The 18,951-nt window shown below is 64.1% G+C and overlaps 3 protein-coding genes across 6 annotated transcripts; 2 read left to right on the top strand and 1 right to left on the bottom strand.

Annotated features, from left to right (window-relative positions):
- Window positions 1–2,769: 2,769 nt before the first annotated feature.
- PLTP (phospholipid transfer protein) lies at window positions 2,770–7,616 on the top strand. Of its 2 annotated transcripts, none has more exons than XM_026118992.2 (16): window positions 2,770–2,975; window positions 3,785–3,897; window positions 4,101–4,200; window positions 4,276–4,404; window positions 4,551–4,706; window positions 4,916–4,979; window positions 5,157–5,220; window positions 5,339–5,430; window positions 5,580–5,756; window positions 5,935–5,994; window positions 6,114–6,281; window positions 6,528–6,595; window positions 6,699–6,741; window positions 6,948–7,011; window positions 7,098–7,174; window positions 7,263–7,616. In XM_026118992.2, the coding sequence occupies exons 2-16, from the start codon at window positions 3,792–3,794 to the stop codon at window positions 7,401–7,403; spliced, it is 1,509 nt and encodes a 502-aa protein (XP_025974777.2). In that variant the 5' UTR covers window positions 2,770–2,975; window positions 3,785–3,791; the 3' UTR covers window positions 7,404–7,616. The 2 variants fall into 2 exon arrangements, with proteins under 2 accessions (XP_025974777.2, XP_025974778.2); XM_026118993.2 differs by having other exon boundaries at window positions 2,772–2,975; window positions 6,117–6,281.
- A 407-nt stretch (window positions 7,617–8,023) lies between these two features.
- Window positions 8,024–16,393, bottom strand: CTSA (cathepsin A). Of its 3 annotated transcripts, none has more exons than XM_026118989.2 (15): window positions 16,166–16,393; window positions 12,561–12,718; window positions 12,315–12,426; window positions 12,121–12,171; window positions 11,705–11,791; window positions 11,461–11,616; window positions 10,970–11,061; window positions 10,503–10,587; window positions 10,272–10,363; window positions 9,955–10,033; window positions 9,651–9,799; window positions 9,500–9,575; window positions 9,294–9,383; window positions 9,010–9,111; window positions 8,024–8,786 (listed from the first exon to the last, which is right to left on the bottom strand). In XM_026118989.2, exons 1-15 carry the CDS (start codon window positions 16,184–16,186, stop codon window positions 8,703–8,705), a joined length of 1,434 nt encoding a protein of 477 aa, XP_025974774.1. In that variant the 5' UTR covers window positions 16,187–16,393; the 3' UTR covers window positions 8,024–8,702. The 3 variants fall into 3 exon arrangements, with proteins under 3 accessions (XP_025974774.1, XP_025974775.1, XP_064377821.1); XM_026118990.2 differs by lacking the exon at window positions 16,166–16,393 and adding an exon at window positions 13,024–13,146; XM_064521751.1 differs by lacking the exon at window positions 16,166–16,393 and adding an exon at window positions 12,955–12,976.
- On the top strand, window positions 13,403–17,777 carry NEURL2 (neuralized E3 ubiquitin protein ligase 2). The gene is made up of 2 exons (XM_026118991.2): window positions 13,403–14,711; window positions 17,566–17,777. Exons 1-2 carry the CDS (start codon window positions 14,036–14,038, stop codon window positions 17,679–17,681), a joined length of 792 nt encoding a protein of 263 aa, XP_025974776.2. The 5' UTR covers window positions 13,403–14,035; the 3' UTR covers window positions 17,682–17,777.
- Window positions 17,778–18,951: the final 1,174 nt, after the last annotated feature.

Here is an 18,951-nt window from a genome sequence, read left to right as displayed (position 1 = left end):
CCGCCCAGCCGCCGCCCGGCGCAGGCGCGCTGCCCGCGGCGCCCAAGCCGGGCGGCAGTGCGCATGCGCGGGAGCGCGGCCCGCGCTTTGGCGGGCCGGCGGGCGCAGGCGCCGCAGCCCCTCCTGCCCCTGCGCCATCTTTGGTGCGGCGCGGCGCGGTGGTGGCGGTCCGCCCCGTTGTGGGCACGGCTGCGCCGCTGCCGTCCCGGGCGGGCCGCGCTATTTCGGGCCGCGCAGCCTGTCATTGCGGACCCGCGGCGACCGCGGCCCGGCCGCTCCGCCCCGCCGCCCTCTCGGCCCGCCGCCGCCCCGCCGCGGGCGGTTCCCGTCACAGCCCGGGCGCGGCCGCCACGAAAGGGCCTTTGAAGTGCGGCAGCTGCCGGGCCGGGCCGGATCGGGCCCAGGGCGGGGCCGGCGGGTCCCCCGGAGCGGGGCCTCGACCCTCCGCTGCCGCCCGGCCTGGCGCAGCGCCGCTCTCCTCCCGCGCCTATTTACAGGAGCGCCTATATTTAGGAACCTGTGCTTACACCCGCTGCCTACACGCCCGCTCGTTTATTTGTTGATTTGGCACCCTGGGTCAGGTTTTAGAGGCTCAGAAGTGGTTCTGGTGGTGCGCATCCCACACGCGCCCAGGCTATAATTTCTGCGTGGCGTTACCATGTTGCATACCGTAACTGAGGTAATTGTACATACGTGTAGCGAGTCATTCAAGTGCCTGCCCGCCCGCCGCATCGGTTGTGCTGGCTGTATGCGAGCGTGTGGAAACACGGAGCTGTCTTTTTCAGGTGGAGCAGGGCGCTAGCAAGCAGACAGCTCTTTGTTTCCTTCTGCAGGCTGCTTGGGGCTTGCTCCCCATCCTTGGTATCAGTACTGCTGCTGCAGGAACTGTGGGCAAGTGAGATGGAGCAGGAAACTCAGAGCTGACCTCTTTTCTGCATGGCCTGTTGGGGCCGGTGCTTAGCGCAGCTATGTGTCCAGGCCACGCTTCCATAGCCAGGCTGGAGCTCTGAGCTGGCGATGGGGAGCATCGGGACACATCACACTGGTACACCTCCGTCCGCCAGTTGCATCTTCCCTGACCCCTGGACTGCGCCGTGAGCAGGGCAGAAATGTCTCTGCTGCATCCAGGCAGGGGAGCCCTGACTGCGCGAGAGAACTTTGTACTCGCAGCATGACAGGAGCAGTTTGCATCCAGCTCAACACAGACTCAAGGATGATGCAGGATGCGAAAAAGGAGATGCATTATCAGGGTAATTATTTCAGTTCTGCCCTCATGCTGGAGGTGGGCCAGTTTTTGGCCCAGGGGCATGGACTGTGCTCCATGGAGAGGTGCAGCTGTAGTAACTACAGCCACCCTCTCCCCACCAGAGGCTCTGAGCTGGGACCCACCGGGCTCAGCAGATGAAGGCCACTGCTGGCTCACAAACCTCTGCACAGAAAGGGCAACAGTAGAAAGGGGGCAGTTACTCCCAATCTTAAGAGGCCCTTTCTTGCCCTTTGCCTCTTGAACACCTCTTCTGCACAGCTTTTTCGAGGGGCTTTCCTTCTTCCTAGGCAGTGACCCAATTTGCTCAGTCTCCGCAGAAGTCCTGCCCTCTGCTCTGAGAGCACTGGGGTCAGTTTAATTAGTTAATGCTGGCAAAGCAGTTTGGGAGGGATAAGTGCTGTGTAAGCACTAAGTCTCCTAAGTCTCCCTGCTTTCAGAGCACAAGCCCCACACAGCCTGGCTCTGTACCGCCTTAGAGCACAGATAATCACCCAGAGCACAAAGCACTGCCTCAGATTAACTCCTTTTCGCACAGGCTTCGGGGGAACAGAGGGATCACACACAGGTTTGTCCAGGGCTTCACAGATGGAAAGCATAAAGCCTTATTGTATGGAGCAAGCAGGCTCAAGCAGCAAAAGGGGCTGGTGGGGACAGAACTTCACCCTCTCCCGGGACAAGCGATGCTGCTGCATCTGTGCAGCTCTGTCAGGCAAAGCCCTCCTGAAGGAAGGACCTTCCTTCCTTTGAAGGAAGCCCCAGTGCAAGGAGCTTTCCCAGAGTGAGGGTGTCCCTTCCCCTTAGTGACTGCTGCTTGCTGGGGCAGGAGCAGAATGGGAGAGTGGGCATCACCAGGGTCACTGTAGCAGCTGCTCCTTGCGATGCTGAGAGCCTCGGCACATGTCAAAGCTGCCTGGCGCAAGCTGAGGCAAGTCTGGGCAGAGAGGCGAGTCCCAGAGACCCCAGGAGACGCTAAGCTGCCGGATTTGTGCCAAGAGCCTGGGCAGCCGGTGCCAGAGCAACTCCCAGCAACTGGCAATCTCGGACAGCTTCTCCAACTGGGGCTTTTATCAAAAATGGGCACAAAACAACCTCTGTCAGCACCCCAGCCCAAGGTTAAGGGACCTGTGTTCTGGTCTAGCCCGAAAGCATCCTGCTGCCAGCAGGCCTGAAGCTGGCAGAGCGCAGCTCGGGGAGCTTGGCACCAGCACTGGCCTCCTCGTTACGCAGAGCGCAGGAGGCATGATGCCCCAAAACGCTGAATCCCTCAGGCCCCGTTTGCTTGGCTTTCCCCATGCAGGGGCTGTCCGGGTGTCTCGGGACGCAGAGGGGCATGGTGTGCCTGCCTGTACAGCACTCAGTCTGTTGCACACTTACGCTGGGCCGTTGTGTTGGTGGGTGGGAGAGGAAGGTTGTGCGCTCAGCCCCGAGACTGGGTGTCTACAACCCGCTGTCTTTGTGCCTGCGCTGGCAGACAGCCGGGGGGGTCAGCGCTGCAGGGCCTAGCGTGCCTGAGACCTGCATCCTCCCCGTCCCACTGTGTCTCCTCCCAGCTGTGGGCTCACAAGGAGTGGCAGCTGGTGGGATATATAAAGGCAGGGGAACCTCAGCCAGCTCAAGAGAAACTCCTGGAGCTACTGGTGTTCTCCTTCCCTCCCTCCCTTCACGTGATTCAGCTTCCCTCCACCAGGAAAGCCAAGGACAGCACGCTGTAAGTAGCTAAACTGAACCGGCATTGTGTAGGCGAGCTCTCCCCCCCCCTCCCCAGCCCAGGCACAGCCCTCGGGGAATGAGGGCACCACTGGACCCTGCTGGGGCAGGGGGGGTTGGCGTCTCCCTTGCAGGGAACTGGGGAAAAACGCTGGAGGGGGGAGCCCAGGACGGTCCCTGCAGTCCTGTGGGTAGCTCAGCCTGTTTGTGCTGGACAGGGAGGCTCCAGTTCCTGTCTCAGCCCAGCAACCGGCAGATTCAGCAAGCTCTGTGGGGCCATTTGGCAGGCAGCACATCTCCATGGGGGGGGCAGTCTGGAGCTGCCCCGAATGGCTGTGGGGCTGCCCCACAGGAGAGGTCTCCCATCTGTGCATGCTGGGCTCCTTCCTAGCTGGGTAGCTTTGGGGACAGGGTGCGTTCAGGGCAGGGTGGGAGGCTGCTGGTGCCCGCGACAGCCGATCAGCGTGCGTGTTCCCAGGGGGATGTGACACGGGGTCAATAGGGTCCGTGCTGGGGGAGCACTCTGCGTGGGGGGGAGGGCGGGATGCCACTTGTGGGCTGCTGGTGCACGGGGGTTTGGGTGACATGGACCTGGGCAGCATGGTGGGGTTTGGGGAAAATACCAACCTGCCCAAACGCAGGGGTTTGGGGTGCAGCGGGGCCACGGGGGCGGGGGGTGTTTCTCGGGGCCCTCCCCTGCTTAGGCTGCCACGGTGCTGGGAGCCCGTTGGGCCAGGAGCTACATCCCTTCCCAGGTGGCCGGGTGTCCTCCATGGGCCAGCCTGTGCTGACCCTGCTCTCTACCGCTAGGTATGAGATGGCCGCCAGCAGCCTCCTCCTGCTCCTCCTGCCCTGGCTGGTCACAGCCTTGCACAGCCCTCCCGGCTGCAAGATCCGGATCACCTCCAAGGGCTTGGACTTGGGTAAGGGGCTGGCCAGGATCCTGCTTCTGGGGCCTGGGTGAGAGGCAGGCTGGGACACTAATCCTGGGGTCTGCGTCTGGGACCCCAGCTCGCACTGCCCACACGTGGGCTGCGGTACAGGAGCCAGGGTACTGGCTGGGCGATGCTGTCGGGAGCAGGGCACGGCATGGCTGCGGTCAGCCCAGACTTACTTTGCTTTGCAGTAAAGCAGGAGGGACTGCGCTTTGTGGAGCAGGAGCTGGAGAACATCACTGTGACGGACCTCCATGGGAAGGAGGGGCAGTTCCACTACAACATCAGCCAGTGAGTGGTGTCCCCTCCCTGGGCACAGCTGCTCCCCTGCTCAGGACTGACCGTCTCTGTGCCCGTCCCCTGCAGGGTCAAGGTGTTGGACCTGCAGCTGCCGTTTTCCGACCTGCACTTCCAGCCTCAGCAACACCTTGTCTTCAACATCAACAATGCCTCCATCAGTCTGCGCTTCCGGCGACAGCTGCTCTACTGGTTCTTGTGAGTTACCACCTCCTGCTCTGCAGGGCATCAGCCTTACCGCCAGTGGCTGGGCCCTGGCCCCTGCTTGTCTTGAGCGCCTTGCTGTCCTCCCTGGGAGTGGGTGGGAAGTGTGCGCTCCTCTAACCTGCTCCCCTTGCTTCCAGCTATGATATTGGTTCCATCAACGCCTCTGCCGATGGTGTTCACATCTACACGATGCTGCAGCTGTCCAAGGATGAGGCTGGGCGCCTCAAGATCTCTAACATGACCTGCAATGCCTCCATCGCCAGAATGCACGCCGGCTTCTCAGGCACACTCAGGTACGCCTGCCCCACCTTGGCAGCTGCATCCCTCCTCCTGGGCCAGCTCTGCCCATGCCCGGCTCCCCCGCCCCACCCTCGGCTGCCCGTGGGACTTCCTGGCCCAGTCCGCGCTGTTTCCCTGCAAGGAATGGGCTGGGGTAGAGGGACAGGGCTGGAGCTGCAGGGGCAAGGAAGGCTGCTGTAGAGTTTTTGTTCTGTCCCTGCAGGAAGGTTTATGAGTTCCTGAGCACTTTCATCATCACAGGGATGCGCTACCTCCTCAGCCAGCAGGTATAGCTGTGAACGAAGAGCGTATGCCACACAGCAGCTGGGAAACCTCTCCCTACCCTCCCTAGCAGCAGAAGGGGCATCTCCCTGATCCCCAGGATGATGGAGGAGGGATCAGGTCCTCATCAGGACCTCACTGGTGAGTGACCCCTGCTCCTAGCCCAGCCCATTCCCTTTCAGATCTGCCCAGCCCTGAACCACGCCAGCCTGGTGCTGCTGAACTCTGTGCTGGACACAGTGCCAGGTGAGTGGTGCCTCAGGGAGAGGGAGCAGATCCAGCTCGCCTGGGGCAGGGCAGAGTAGAGCATGGGTCCACAGGAGGTCCTACAGCCTTTGCCATGACAGCACATCATCTTTGGCAGTAAGGAACTACGTGGATGAGCACATTGGGATTGACTACTCCCTCCTGCGGGATCCTGTGGTCTCCACAGACACCCTTGACCTAGACTTCAAGGTGAGCTCTGGGGATCCTGTCCCGCTCTGCCTTGTCTCCCACAGTCCCCGTGGGAGCAGCTCCGTACTAGCCCTACACGCTGGGCACCAGTGTGGGCATGGTGAATTGTGCTGCTGCTGCCAAAATGTCTCCGTGTGCTCTCGGCCCAGGGCATGTTCTTTTACCGCGGGAAAGAGAGCCAGGAGCTGGAGAACCACGCGGTGGAGCCGGTGATCAAGGAGACAGAACGCATGGTCTACGTTGCCTTCTCCGAGTACTTCTTCGACTCGGCCATGCACTCGTACTTCCAGGCGGGGGTGCTGGCCATAGAGCTCGAGGGGGAGAAGGTAAGCGGTACCAGGCCACCTTGGCTGGCACAGGCAGGGGCCCTGTGGGGTGGTGGGGAAGGGGAGGATGCTGCCAGGCCGGAGCGGGGAGGCTGGGCTCTGCCTGCAGAGCAGAGAGGTGCTGTCTAGGAGCAGCAGCCGCTGCTAGACCACCACAGACAGTGCATCCTCCCTGCAGGTGCCCAAAGACCTGGAGGTTTTGCTGAGAGCCACATTCTTTGGGACCATCTTCATGCTGGTGAGAGAAGCATCCTGCTGGGGCGGGAGCTGTCACAGGGACTCGGCTCAGTGCCCCTGGGGTTGGAACACGGCCCTGCCTAACCTGCTCCGTGTCCACGCACTCACCTGCTCTCTCAGCAGAGCCCTGCTGTGGTGGATGCTCCCCTGCGACTGGTGCTTCAGGTGTCAGCTCCCCCCCGCTGTGTGATCAAACCCTCCGGCACCTCTGTCTCCGTCTCGGCCTTCCTCAACATCTCACTGGTGCCCCTGGGCCAGCCTGTCGTCCAGCTCTCCAGCATGGCCATGGTAAGCGCTGCTGGGGGCCCAGGCCCAAGCTGGTGGGGGAAGGATGTGCGTGCCCTGGGGTCCCCTGTGCTGCAGCCCTGGCACAGCATCCTGGCACGGAGCATTTCCCACCCCACTGTGGGGATGGTGCTGGTGTCTCAAAGCAGAGGGGCAGCTTGGCCTGTGAAGCAGGGAGAGCGGCCAGCCTGACCCAGTGGCTGCCTGCTTGCAGGTGGCAGGGTGCAACAAGGCCTTCTCTCTCCCCAGGAAACAAAGCTGAGCGCCAAGGTGTTTCTGCAAGGGAAGGCTCTGCGCGTGCTGCTGGACCTGAGACGGTAACACCCTTGCTGGGGTCTGGCGGAGGCCGCAGGGGAAGGGCCCAGCCGGGGCCTGCAGGGAGAGTCCCCTCCTGCTCACGGGCTGCTCTCTCCCCTGCAGGTTCCGCATCTACTCCAAGCAGTCTGCGCTGGAGTCGCTAGCGGTGAGCGAACCCTGCGCCGGCCCAGAGGGGCTCCGACATCTCTTTGTAGCCACCCTGTCCCTAGCACAGGGCAGGCCTGGGGAGGGGCTGCACCCAAGACACCTTTCTAGCCGTCCCAGTGCTAAACGCAGGCCTACCCAGCCTGGCCCTGGCAGGCAGCTCTGCTGCCCCTGCCCACGCGCTCACCCTTGCTCCTCTCTCCACAGCTGTTCTCACTGCAGGCCCCACTGAAAACCCTGCTGCAGCTCACAATCATGCCCATCATTAATGGTAGGTGGGGGTGCTGCCTGCCCACAGCTGGGCTTGGGCAGGAAGGCAGTGGGACCTGGCTTCACTGCATCTCTCCCTCCCTGCAGAGAGGACAAAGAAGGGGGTCCAGATCCCGCTGCCGGAAGGCATGGATTTCACCAAGGAGGTGGTTACAAACCATGCGGTATGTGAGCAGGATTGCGACAGCCCACAGCCCTCCATCAAGCACAGGGACCACATCCAGCCCTGCACTAACACTTTTCTCTTTGCAGGGATTCCTCACAGTGGGAGCTGATCTCCACTTCTCGAAGGGACTGCGGGAAGTGATTGAGAAGTACCGCCCAGCCCCTACAGCCCCAGCCCATCCCACTCCACCACCTGAAGAGCCCAGTGTGGACCCTCACCAGCTCTAGCTCTTCTCTCTCCTTGTTCTTCCACCCTGGACAGAGGGCAGAACCTGGGCTGGACCCACTGACTGTAGGTAGGAAACAGCTTCCCCAGTATCGCTAGCACGTCTTGCAGGGTGTCTGTGCCCTGGCAGGTAGCGGCAAGGTGGAGACAGCTGCTCTGGGAACCCCTGCTGCACCCCATGTCATTACACTAATAAACCAGTCGCCTCCAATCCATACCGCCTTGTTGCTTGGAGGGTGTGCGCAAGCCAGACTGCCGACTGCCAGCCCTCGAGGAGAGATGGGGAACAAGGCAGAAGCACTGCCTTCCCTGCCTGTAAGTACCCAGGAGCTAGACACAGCCAAGACCACCAGCGGAGGGGCTCAGAGCAGCTGCGCTTTGCCCTGCACTTGGAAGTGGCTTGTTGCCAGAAAGCCTCAGTGCCCCCCTGCAGAAATGGGGGGCACACAGATCATGGACCCTGGCTCCCCAGCACCCGGCACAGCACATCAGCACTCACCTCTGCTGGCTTCTCAGGGTGTAGTGGCTGCTCCTCAGAGGGCACCTTTCTGATGCCGGGACCAGAAAGCAAAGCAGGGGTAGCAGACAGGTGCAAAGAGCTGGTTAATGAGGAGCAGAACCATGTTGTTCAGAGAGTTTATTGCAAGTTCCCAAGAGCGCTACGTGCTCCAGGCACCGAGTGGGGCAGAGAGGTGTTGTCCTCATTCTAAACCTCCTTCATCAAGATCGGGTATGGGAACAGTTCTGGGGGGAGCAGAAAGCCCCTGCTGGAGCAGGGCCTAGCTGCCCGCAGCCATGAGGTGAACAGCGCTTGCTCAACCGAGAGCAGTTGCTTCGCAGCCTGCCCTGTGCTATGTGCGTGCAGGGGCCGCTGTGCAGGGGGGAAGCGGTGGGTACTGTTCCCATCGCAGGGGGAAGTAATTGCCTCCAGCGACAGGGAAGAGGTGAGACAGGAAACCACAGCGAGGAGGAGAGTGCAGCAGGGGCATGATTTCTCACAGGGCAAGGACAGACTCCTCGGGACTCCTCCCCCACAGCCTGCACGCCCCCCACCCCAGAAAGCCCAGTCCTCCGGTGTGTTCACCCCAGGAGCCCTGGGCACACAGATGCTGCCCTACAAGGCTGAGCGGAGCCCCCAGGAGCTGGAGGAGTTGTTCCCCACCAGCTGCAGGAGGGAGTGATTTATTTCACGGCACAGGGGAGTCCTGGTGCAGCTGGACAGCAGCGAGAGGACTGGCTGTGCAGGCGGCGGCCCAGGTCCGTGAGGGACAGCCAGTCGCCAAGCTCCGCCTTGCCCGCTCCTAGAAAGGCTCGTTCTTAATGAAGCGGCTGAACATGGTGAAGGCAGCGAGCGGCTGGTCCATGGGCACCATGTGGCCGGCTCCCTGCAGGAAACAGGCGGAGGCAGGTCAGTGCCAGCCGTGGGGCTGCAGCTGCCTTGCATATGCCGCCAACCTTGTGCTGCCCCACAGCACAGCGAGCACTGCTCCCACTGTGACCCTCTGCGTTCCTGGCCTGCTCTTGGCTCAGGGCAGCCTCAGGGGCTCGATCCAGCTCAGCAACGGTGACCAGCAAGCCCTGGCCCCCCAGAACTCCCCTCAGCCCTACCTTGATGGTGAGGAAGGCGATGTTGGTGAATTCCTTCACAAAGCCACCAATCTGGTTCTCACCTCCTTCAGTGTAGAGCCAGGGCCGACGAGCCACCTGCACCTGGAACCAGAGGCAGCCCTCTCACTGCCAGGCCCCGGCCACCCCGGGGAGGCAGCCAGCGCCCTGCAGCCAGCCCCAGCCCAGGGCTCTCCTCAGCGCCTGTCCTGGTGCTCAGCTGGCCTGGACAGCCTGGAGCTCCCTCTAGGCCGGTGACCAGGCCCAGATCCTGTTCCACCATCTACCTTCTGGCACAGGGAATCCACAAACCACTCATCCCCAAGGAAGTTGCAGGCCATGTCAACGTCCCCGTTGTACACCAGGATCCGGTATTTCTGCAGAGCACAGAGACTGTCACACAGAGCAGGGCAGCAGGCCAGGCAGGAGGCACGTTTGGGAGCGCTGGTTCTCCAGTGCAGCCCAGGGCCGAGCCCACTCCTCCCCCACGCACCATGGCTCCAAGCAGCTTCAGGTACTGGTCGTTCATCTGCGTGTACAGGCGCTTGTAGTTATGGTTCACATCAAAGCTGTGGAGGAAGAGGCCACATCACACAAGCTGATCATGTTCCCAGCTAGTCCAGCCCAGCCCAGCGCCTGCTCACCTGCACACCTGCCACTCCGGAGCATCGGGAGAGATGTGAAGAGCCTTCCTCACCTCCGGGGAATTCAGATACGTACTGAGGTCTGTGGAGTTGGTGCAGGGTGGGTCCATGCGGACCTTCTTCCGGACAACTGGCATCCGGAACAGGTTCTGGGAGAGAGTCGGGAGAGTCCCTGCAGCAGCCAGCACTTCCGTCCTGCCCCACTGCGGCAGCTACTCTCTGCCCCACTCCTGCCCACGGATGGCCCCACAGGCCAGGTAGAGCAGGACACTCGTAGCCAGGAGATGCGGGAGTCCAGGCTCACCTGCCGCCAGGAGAACCTCAACGGCATCCGGATGAAGGAGTTGCCAAGGTCGTGAGTGATGAGATAGTCACCCTCAAACCTGCAGCCAGAACAAGCACATGAGACAGGCTGAAAGCTCTGATGGGATGAGGGCTCACGGAAAGAGCCCAGGGCCCTCACTTGGGAAGGGAGTGTCCCGACAGAGCTGCACATGGTCTGCCTTGCCCAGAGGGACCTCCTGCCTAGTCACCAGGTCCCTCTGCCAGCTGGGACCCCACAGGCTGCAAGCCATAGCAAGCCAGTGCACAGAGACCTGACCATCTTGGAGCTGCTCTCACCTTAGGTTTCCAGGGGCACCACCAGCGCATGGGGCGTAGAGGTTGTAGATGTTCAGGCCAGACTCCTCCACAATCTGAATCATTTCCCCCATCTGCAACAAGCCGCAAGAAGGGTTTGGGACTCAGCGGGATGCCTGAGGAACTGTGTCATCCATCTGGAGCCAGGCAAGGTGGGTGCTGCTCACGGACATCTGAGCTGGGTGTGAGCTGGGAAATCCCTGCTCTCCTCACCTTGAGCGTACAGTTCAGGTTGGAGCTGTCATGAAAGTTGCACTTCCCTTGGGAGCAGCAAAAGGCCTGCAGGTCCTTCCACAGCCTGTGGACAGAGAGCAGCAGGACTTCAAGTGCGGAGCCCAGACGGTAACATCAACACAAAGTCAGCAGCCGCGGCTCAGCCACAACGCAGGCTTCCTGCCCAACAGCTGTACCGCACGCAGCTCAGCCAGGCGCCCTGGGCACTGGCAAAGAACCAAGGATAAACGCACCCATCGGAATTGCCTGGGACAGGGGCCATCCCATCCCCACAGCCTGGGGGTTGGCCCAAGTCGGGCCAGGAGGTTCCCCGAACGGCTGGTCTGTCCTGCCCTGCCCTGGGGCCGTGCCCCCATTCCACACCGTGCCCCCCAACCTGCTCACGCAGGGACAGCACCATCGAGCAGCAGTGTGCCCCCCCCAAGCCAGGCTCACACAGCTCTTACTGGGTTCCCAGCAGGCCATGGTAATAGGCGAAGTAAACCAGGGAGTTGTCGTTAATCTCGTAGGAGGAGAGGCCATTTCCCACGGCGATTCCCTGCATGGCAACGAGAAAACAACTCTGTTGTGTTCCCCGCTCCCCGCAGGGCAGCCACAGAGGCAACAGCTCCGGGCAGGAAGCAGGTGTGACACTATTTACTCCATGGGAGGGAACAGGAAAGGACATGGATGCCTGTGAACTCTCCCGCTGGTCCCACGCAGCAGGGACACATCCACCAGCAGCCGCTGCCAACGCAGCAGGCGAAGATGAAAGGCCAAGGGCCAGAGCTGCCCCGTGCCCAGGAGACGGCCCTGCCCGCCGGCTGCCAGCGCAGCTGGGCTCCTGCCGGTACAGGCACTGGCCCCGGTGCAGCCCGCAGAGCGCCGGTGCGCGAGGCGGTGCCGAGCCCTCCGCCCCCAGCCCAGGCCAGGCGGGCAGCAGAGCCGAGCTGCTCACCTTCAGGTTGAGGCTGGGGTCTTGCATCACCCACTCCGCCAGCGTGGGGATGTAGATTCCCCCGTAGCTCTCTCCCGTGAGGAAGAGTTCATTCTTGGAGTACTCGGGGAAGAGACGGAGAAACTCCTTCAGTGCCAGGTAGTTGTTGTGAGCAACCTGCAGGCAAAAGGAGATGGGGGTCAGACAGCACGGCACAGGAGCGGGGGAGGCAAGGGACAGGTCACTCAGCAGCCTGGTCCCTCACCTCAGTGTCATTCGTGGCATACTTCTTGTCATCAGAGTAGGAGAAGCCAACTCCGGCGGGGGACTCCAGGTAGAGCAAGTTGGCGATCTGTCGGGAGAGTGGAAGAGCTGGAGGACAAGGGAAGACCCTGCTTCCAGGCTTGTCACAAGAGCCATCGGGGCACAGAGCTGCTGACCGTTGCCTATGGCAGCACCAGCAGGAGCCTGGCCCTGCCGTGCTCCCACCCCAGGCGCCAGCAAGACTCAGGAGGATGGCCGGTCGGGCAGACAAGCCCGAGGGAGGCTCCGCTCCCCTGAAAGGGCAGGAGGATCTGGCCCAGGGCCACCTTCTCCCCCAAAAGCTTGTGGAGGGACCCATTACCTGCTCACGCAGGCTGGGCAGGAAGAGCTGCTCCTGGCCAGAAGTCTTGCCCCTACCTTGTTCCAGGCGTAGTCGTTGTACTTCAGAGTGACCCCGTCTGGCTGGATCTGGGGAGGGAGAAGACAGTGACCGACAGGCAACAGGCACAAGCCAGGCGGGCCCCAGCAGGACAGCCTGCACCGCGGAGCCCGCCAGCCCTCGGCAGCCCTGTGCCCTGCACCGCAGGGCAGGGACAGCCACGATCGCTTACCAGGAAGGGGCCGTGCTCCTTCAGGAAACCCTCCATGGAGCTGCAGCCAGGGCCCCCGTTCAGCCACAGCACCAGAGGGCTGCTCTGCGGGTTGTTCTGGGCTTCTACAAACCTGCAGGGGAGCAGGGCCATGAGCGCCCAGCCGGGCACCGGCCCGGGTCGGGGCAGCGCCCAGGGCACAGCCCCACGCTCCAGCGCGGCGCCCGGGTCCCAGCACGGCACCGGTCCCAGCGCAGCCCCACGTACCAGTAGTGCAGGCGCTTGGCCGGCCCGACGCAGAGGTAGCCGGAGAAGTGGCGGAAGGAGGGCTGCTTGGGGAGCCCCGGCAGGTAGGCGACCTCGTCGCCGGACGGGGCGGCCCGGCTCAGCCCCAGCAGCAGCGCGCACAGCAGCACCGGCCCCATCTGCAGAGGGACGGACAGACGGCGAGAGCTCGGGGACGCTGTGTCGATCCGAGGTGGCCGCGGCCCGGCCTGCTCCGAAACCCCTGACGCCCCGCGGCTGCCCCCAGGCCTGGCTCGTCCCTCCACCCCCGGCTGCCCCCGGTCCCGGTCCCAGCCCAGGGCCCCCCCCGGCCCTGGCCCCGGCCCCGGCCCCAGCATCCCTCGCTGACCCCGGTTCTGGCCCGGTCCCGGCTGACCTCAGCCCTCCGCTGACCCTGACCACGACCCCGGGGGTAGTGGTGGTCCCGGTCCCCCCCCCCGCTGACCCCGGTCCGGTCCCGGTGCCGGTCCGGCTCCCGCAGGTGGCGGCTCTCAGCAGCTGCACGTGACTCGCGCCCATATGACCTCCGAGCGGTCACGTGGCCGGGGCGGGGCTTCCTCACGGCAGCCAATCAGCGCCCCGGGCAGGCGCGCGCGGGTTCCCACGCCCATCCCCGCCGCGCGCGCACGTGGGCGCGACCCCGGGCACCGCCCCGGGACCGGCACCGGGCACCGCGCACCGCCTCGGCACCGGGCACCGCACACCGGGTCCGGCATCACACCGGCACCGGGCACCGCGCACCGGGTCCGGCATCACACCGGCACCGGGCACTGCAAACCAGGCCCGGGACAGCCCCGGCACCGGGCACTGCAAACCGGGACTAGCACAGCCTCGGGACCGGCACCGGGCACCGGGCACCGCACACCGGGTCCGGCACAGCCCCGGCACTGGCACCGTGCACTGCACAGCGGGCCCGGCCCAGCCCCGGCAGCACACACGGTCCCCGCGGGGAAGCACGCACACGTGCCGGGCCCTGGCGGTGGCCCCTGCGGTGGCCGGTGTGCCCGGCCCTGCCTGCGGGGACCCCCGGGGACAGGCCCTCGGGACGGCATCAGCCCTGGCCGGCGGGGCGCTGGCACGGGAGGCGCGCGGGAGCCAGGGGCCGCGTCCCGTCCCGGGGCAGGCGGAGGTCGGCCCCAGCCACGCTCGCTCCGGCAGCAGCAGGCCCTCGGCCCCGTCCATGCGGGCCCCGGGTCCCGGCCCCCCGCGCCAGCGAGTGCCGTGGGCCGGGAGAGGCCGGGCCGGGGGGCAGAGCTGGGCCACGCGGGGCCCCACCGGACACGGGGCGCCCCACGCCAGCTGGCACCGCCGCCCCTTCCCACCCCTCCCGCGTCCCGGCGGCACTAGGACCCCTCCGAGCCACCCCGGCCGGCTGCTCCTGTTTGGAGGGCCCCGTCACCGCCTCCCCCAGCTGCTGCCCGGGGCCGGACTCGCGTTTAAAAATAGCCGTGCCGGAGATGGCTGCGCGGCGCCGCTCCGACACGCGCTTCCACCACGTCCACGGCGCCAACGTCCGCATGGACCCCTCGCGCACCCAGGCCACGCGGGTGGAGAGCTTCGCCAACGGGCTGTGCTTCAGCCGGGAGCCCCTGGGGCCGGGGCAGATCTTCCTGGTGGAGATCGAGGAGAAGGAGCGGGGCTGGTGCGGGCACCTGCGCGTGGGGCTGACGGCCCACGACCCCCAGAGCCTGGAGGTGGTGCCCGAATATTCGCTCCCGGACCTGGTCAACCTGGGCGACACCTGGGTGTTCGCCATCACGAGGAACCACAACCGCGTGGCCCCGGACGGGGCGCCGGCCCGCGCGCAGGGCTTCCTCTCGGAGCCCTACCTGCTCATCGAGCGGGCGCGCATCCCCCGCGACAAGCTGGTGGGACGCAGCCGGCCCGGCCGCTACAGCCGCCTCCTCGACGACCTCTACAGGACCAACGTGCTGCCCCCGACCGCCCGGCGCAGCAGGATCGGCGTGCTCTACGCCCCGCGGCCCGACGGCACCGCCGACATGCACATCGTCATCAACGGCGAGGACATGGGGCCGAGCGCCCGGGGCCTGCCCGCCGCCCGCCCGCTCTACGCCGTGGTCGACGTCTTTGCTTCCACCAAGAGCGTCCGCGTCATCCAGGTGGACTACGGCTGTAGGTACCCGCTCCTCCCCAGGAGCCCCCGCAGGGGCTGCCGGCGGGGGGGGGGGGGGGGCCCCCCCGGGGAGGTTAACCCCGTGCTCGCCGGCCGTCAGAGCACGCCGGCGGCGGGGCAGAGGGAGGGCAGAGCGCTGCTGGTGCCGGCAGGGCGCAGGTGACCCCCGGGCCGGCACTCGTGGGTCTCCCAAAAGCCCCGGCCAGGCTGCGTGCGGGGCTGCAGACGCCGAAGCCGGCTCCAGCACCCAGCGCACGCAGGTGCTCGCGGACGCGTCGCGGCACTGGTGTCACGGCAGAGCCCAGCTCGGACTCCCCGTTGCGAGAGCTGCAGTTAGAAGCAACACTCTGGGCTGCCGGGGCTGCTGCAGGCCGGGGTCCGCAGGATCGTCCCCGTGAAGCTGTGTCCCAGCAGGGTTTTGCTCATGCCAAGGCGGACAGAAGCTCCTAACCGGAGCTCCAAGCCAGCCGCTCCCCAGAGGCCCAGGGAACCGGTTCTCGGGGCCTGGCAAACACCGCACGTGCCCCAGCCTCGCCCCTGCGCAGCGCTGGCACGAGGCAGCTCGGAGCCAGGCGTCATCCTGCCTTAGCACCAAAACATCCTGTCGCAGCCTGACGCGGCACCCGGGCACGCCGCCTCCCCGCCACCCTGCCCCTCCGCCCGCGGCTCGCGCCCCTGCACCCAACCTGCGCTGCCCCCGCCGCCCCCTCCCGCGCCCCGGCCCTGGGTGCCCTGGGTGCCGGGCCGGCTCCGCGCGACGGCGGGCAACATCCCGGCGCAGGGCATTCCTGGGGCACCCAGCGAAGCTGTCCCCGGGCAGGGTGGGCACGGGACCAGCCAGCGCCACCCGGTCGTGGTCACTGGCTCTTGCGAGGAGTCAGGCTAATAGGTGCTAATTAGCACCGCACTGGAGAAACCATCAGATGCTAAGTATTAAATGAGACAGGAACCAGGAGAGCAAGTGCCTGGACAACAGCGGCTGGGACCACAAACTCGCACTAATATGCTGCCTTGGTTTTACATGAGCCAGAGAGTTAAGGGCTATTGTACGCAATGGCTATTGTACGCAATGGCTATTGTACGCAATGGCTATCTGCATCATAGGTGCAAGGCCACAAAGAGCTAAATAAAACATGGGCAAAGAGCACTGACCTCTCGACACAGGAAGAGCCACCAGCTCTTTCACCGGTTTAAAGTTCAGTTGTTTCTACCCCAAGGCTGAAATCTGGGATTCTCCCCCCCAGCTGTTTTGTCCTGTGACAATCCAGGCAGCGAGGCTGAATGTGCCCAGCTGTGCGGGCTGTTCTGCCCTGGGAACGCGGTTGAGGACGGCTGACTTGGGAGCGTGCCGCTGGGAAGCTCTCGAACCGCCTCCGAGGGCCCCGACCTCAACAGCTCGCTGAGGGACGACAGGGAGCGGCAGGCTCCCACGGCTGCTCCGGGTGGGACGTACCTTTCCGGGGAAGGTCTGCATCCAGCGCTGCTCGCCCCTCCGAGGGCCCCGACGTCCGGGGGCAGCGGCAGGCCGGGGCGGGCGCTGCAAGGTCCTCGGCTGGTGCAGACACTGCTGCGAGAGGGACAATCTGGCTTCCTTCCCTGGACAAAGACTTCAGTAGTTCCTCTTTCTGCAACACTTCCTTAATCTTTAAAAATCAGTTTTAGTGCAGTTCTTTCATTGGCCAGGAGCCGGCTAGCAGAGCGATAAGGAAAGGGAAGCAGCTGAGCTGCCAGCGACATGTGATACCCCGCAAGGGAGCCTCGGGGGAGAGGCAGAAAGCTGCGAGGCAAAGAGCATCCGTCCCCTCTCCCCGAGCGCCCGGGGCACGCGCAGCCTCCAGCGTGAAGATAACCACTGCGGCTATCTGGAAACAGTCCCAAGGTCGGGAGACGGCTCTGCCGGGCGCGCGTGTGCGCTCAGCCGAGCGCTGCTCCGGGCTGCTGCTGGCCGAGCTCCCGGGAGGCCCCAGCAGCTCCGAAAGCTTCTCAGCCCCATCGCAATGAAATGGGCAGATCCCCATGCAGCTCCTCTCCGGCCTAGCAGGACGCTCCAGGACACGCTCGTCCTGTTTGGCTCTTGTGTGGCAGTGGATGAACCAAGACCCGCAGGCCGTGAGTCAGCTCTCGTTTAAAATCTGAGAAAGCAGCTAGCCACAGCGTCTCCACATCTGTTAGCTGCTGAGAGCCACAAAGATCTCATGAAAGAGGAATCTGACAGGAGCGCTTGCATCACGGGAGGAAACGGGGGCAGAGTTTGCAGCTAGTCTGGCCACAGGGACCAAACTCTCCAGTGAACACAACAACAAAAGATAGTTATCTTAGAAGCATCATGTGAGTTGTCTCTGCAGGCAACGCAGCCCCAGTCTGCTGAAGTCTAGCACGCGGTTTGGCATATTCGCTGGTGGGAGGACACCCAAGGGAGCAGGGCATGAAAGGAAAATGAAGTCTGGCAGGGAGAACAGTGTGGGAATGTGAGGCTCTAGGGGATGGACTTGACAGCCTGGAGAGATGAATGCAAACCAGCCACAATAATGCACGATTTAGGTGCCTAACTCTTCTCCCAACCTTCCTCCGAGCAAAGGGAAGAGTTTCCCTGTTCAGCACTCAAGCTTCCAACCTGGCTGGAGAGCCCTGGCATGCCAGGAGAGCCCTCCAGCACAGCCAGCTGGGAGAGCAGGGGAGGAGGAGTCATTCCTGCTCCTTCCTCAGAGGAAACTCACCCACCACTGCCCGAAAACAAGGTGCCTCCGAGGAGCCTCGGGCCCGGGGATGTTTCTGCTTTGCACCATTCTCTGCCCCCGGCCTCGCTGGTGACTCAGACAGCAAGTTCAGCTTCCTCTTTGTGTTCTCTTTCAGTTCCCTCCTTGCAGACCCTCTGCCGGCTGGTCATCCAGAAGCACGTCGTCCATCGCCTGGCCATCGACGGCCTGGACCTGCCCCCGCTGCTGAAGAACTTCTGCAAATACGAGTGAGCGGTGGGGATGCCTCCCCCAGGCAGGCACCGCGCCCACGAGCCCCCGGACCGCTGCAGACGGGCTGGCAGGGCAGGAGCCGTGCGCCCGGGCGGCCCTTCCACCCGCGGGGCCCCGGGCAGAGGTGCTCCCCGCCGCGCCGGCTCCTCTCGGGGCGTCTGCACGTACACGGCCCAGTGCCGCAGCAGGCCCAGCTCGAGGGACGGGGCCCGAAAGCACGGACAGTCCACGTGAAGAGTGGAGCGTGTCAGAGGGACTGTCCTGGGTCAGATGGGTACGGTAGGGCCCGTGCAAGAGAAAGAGTAATAAAGTGCTTCCAAGCAGAAACTGAGCGAGTTGTGGGGAGTTTTGGGGCACCCGCCGCCGAGCAAAGGGGAGGGGGCGAGGCGAGCTGCCCGATCCCCCGCTGCCGTCAGAGCCGTGCTGCCTGCGGGGCTCCCTGCAGCACCCCGCTTTCGGCATCGCCCGAGGAACCGGCCACCATGGGTCGGGTCCTCTGGACACAGCGGGACTTACAGAGCCACGACAGCGAAGAGATCCAGCACATCTGCGGATCTCCTCCGCCCCGGCCGGCTGGCCGGGATCGTGCCGCTTTCGGGGCCTGGGCCGAGCTCCTGCCGGGGCCGAGGTCGGTGCCGTGGACGTTCGTCCAGTGTGAGGTCAAGCGGGGCCTGTGATGACGGTTCTAGAAGAGGCGACGCGAGCGCTGGGCGGCACCGGGAGCTGATGCACTGCCCTAATCCAGCATGGACAATGTCCCATCTGGGGAAGGAAGAAGCTGTTTCAGGGTTTTTAGTCCCTAGCCAAGGTAACCGCTTTTCCTTCCACGTCAGAGGCATTCTGTACAGGGACAGAGGAGCTGCAGAAAGCTACCTCAGGGAATCACCTTTGAGTAACATGGCAAGTTCCCATCAAACAGGAGGCTTAGGAGCGTAGGGAGGCTGGGAGTCCCCTGTACGGAGATCAGCTCCTCTCAGGAGCAAGGGGGACTGCTTCCAGGAAGGGGTGGAAGCCGGAGCGGTATCCCTCATAACCGCATCCCCCAACCTGCCTTGTCTCAAGACCCCCCCACGACCCAGGCACAGAGTTATAATGTCTTGGACTACCTGAGCTGCAGGACAAGCCAGAGCACGGTCAGTGTGTACAGCTGAGCACGGCCTGCTCAGCGCGGCGGGGAGGCGGCTCAGCCCCCCTGGCCTGCTGCCCCTGCAGATAACACTCCCGACAGCACGGAGCCAGGGGACGGTGACCTGTGGTGGGAAGGCCTAGG

This window comes from Dromaius novaehollandiae, chromosome 16 (genome assembly GCF_036370855.1).
Source record: "Dromaius novaehollandiae isolate bDroNov1 chromosome 16, bDroNov1.hap1, whole genome shotgun sequence".
In the NCBI taxonomy this organism is placed as follows: Eukaryota; Metazoa; Chordata; class Aves; order Casuariiformes; family Dromaiidae; genus Dromaius; species Dromaius novaehollandiae.
The sequence above is the reverse complement of the archived record's forward strand: the minus strand, read 5'-3'. Positions and strand labels throughout refer to the sequence as shown.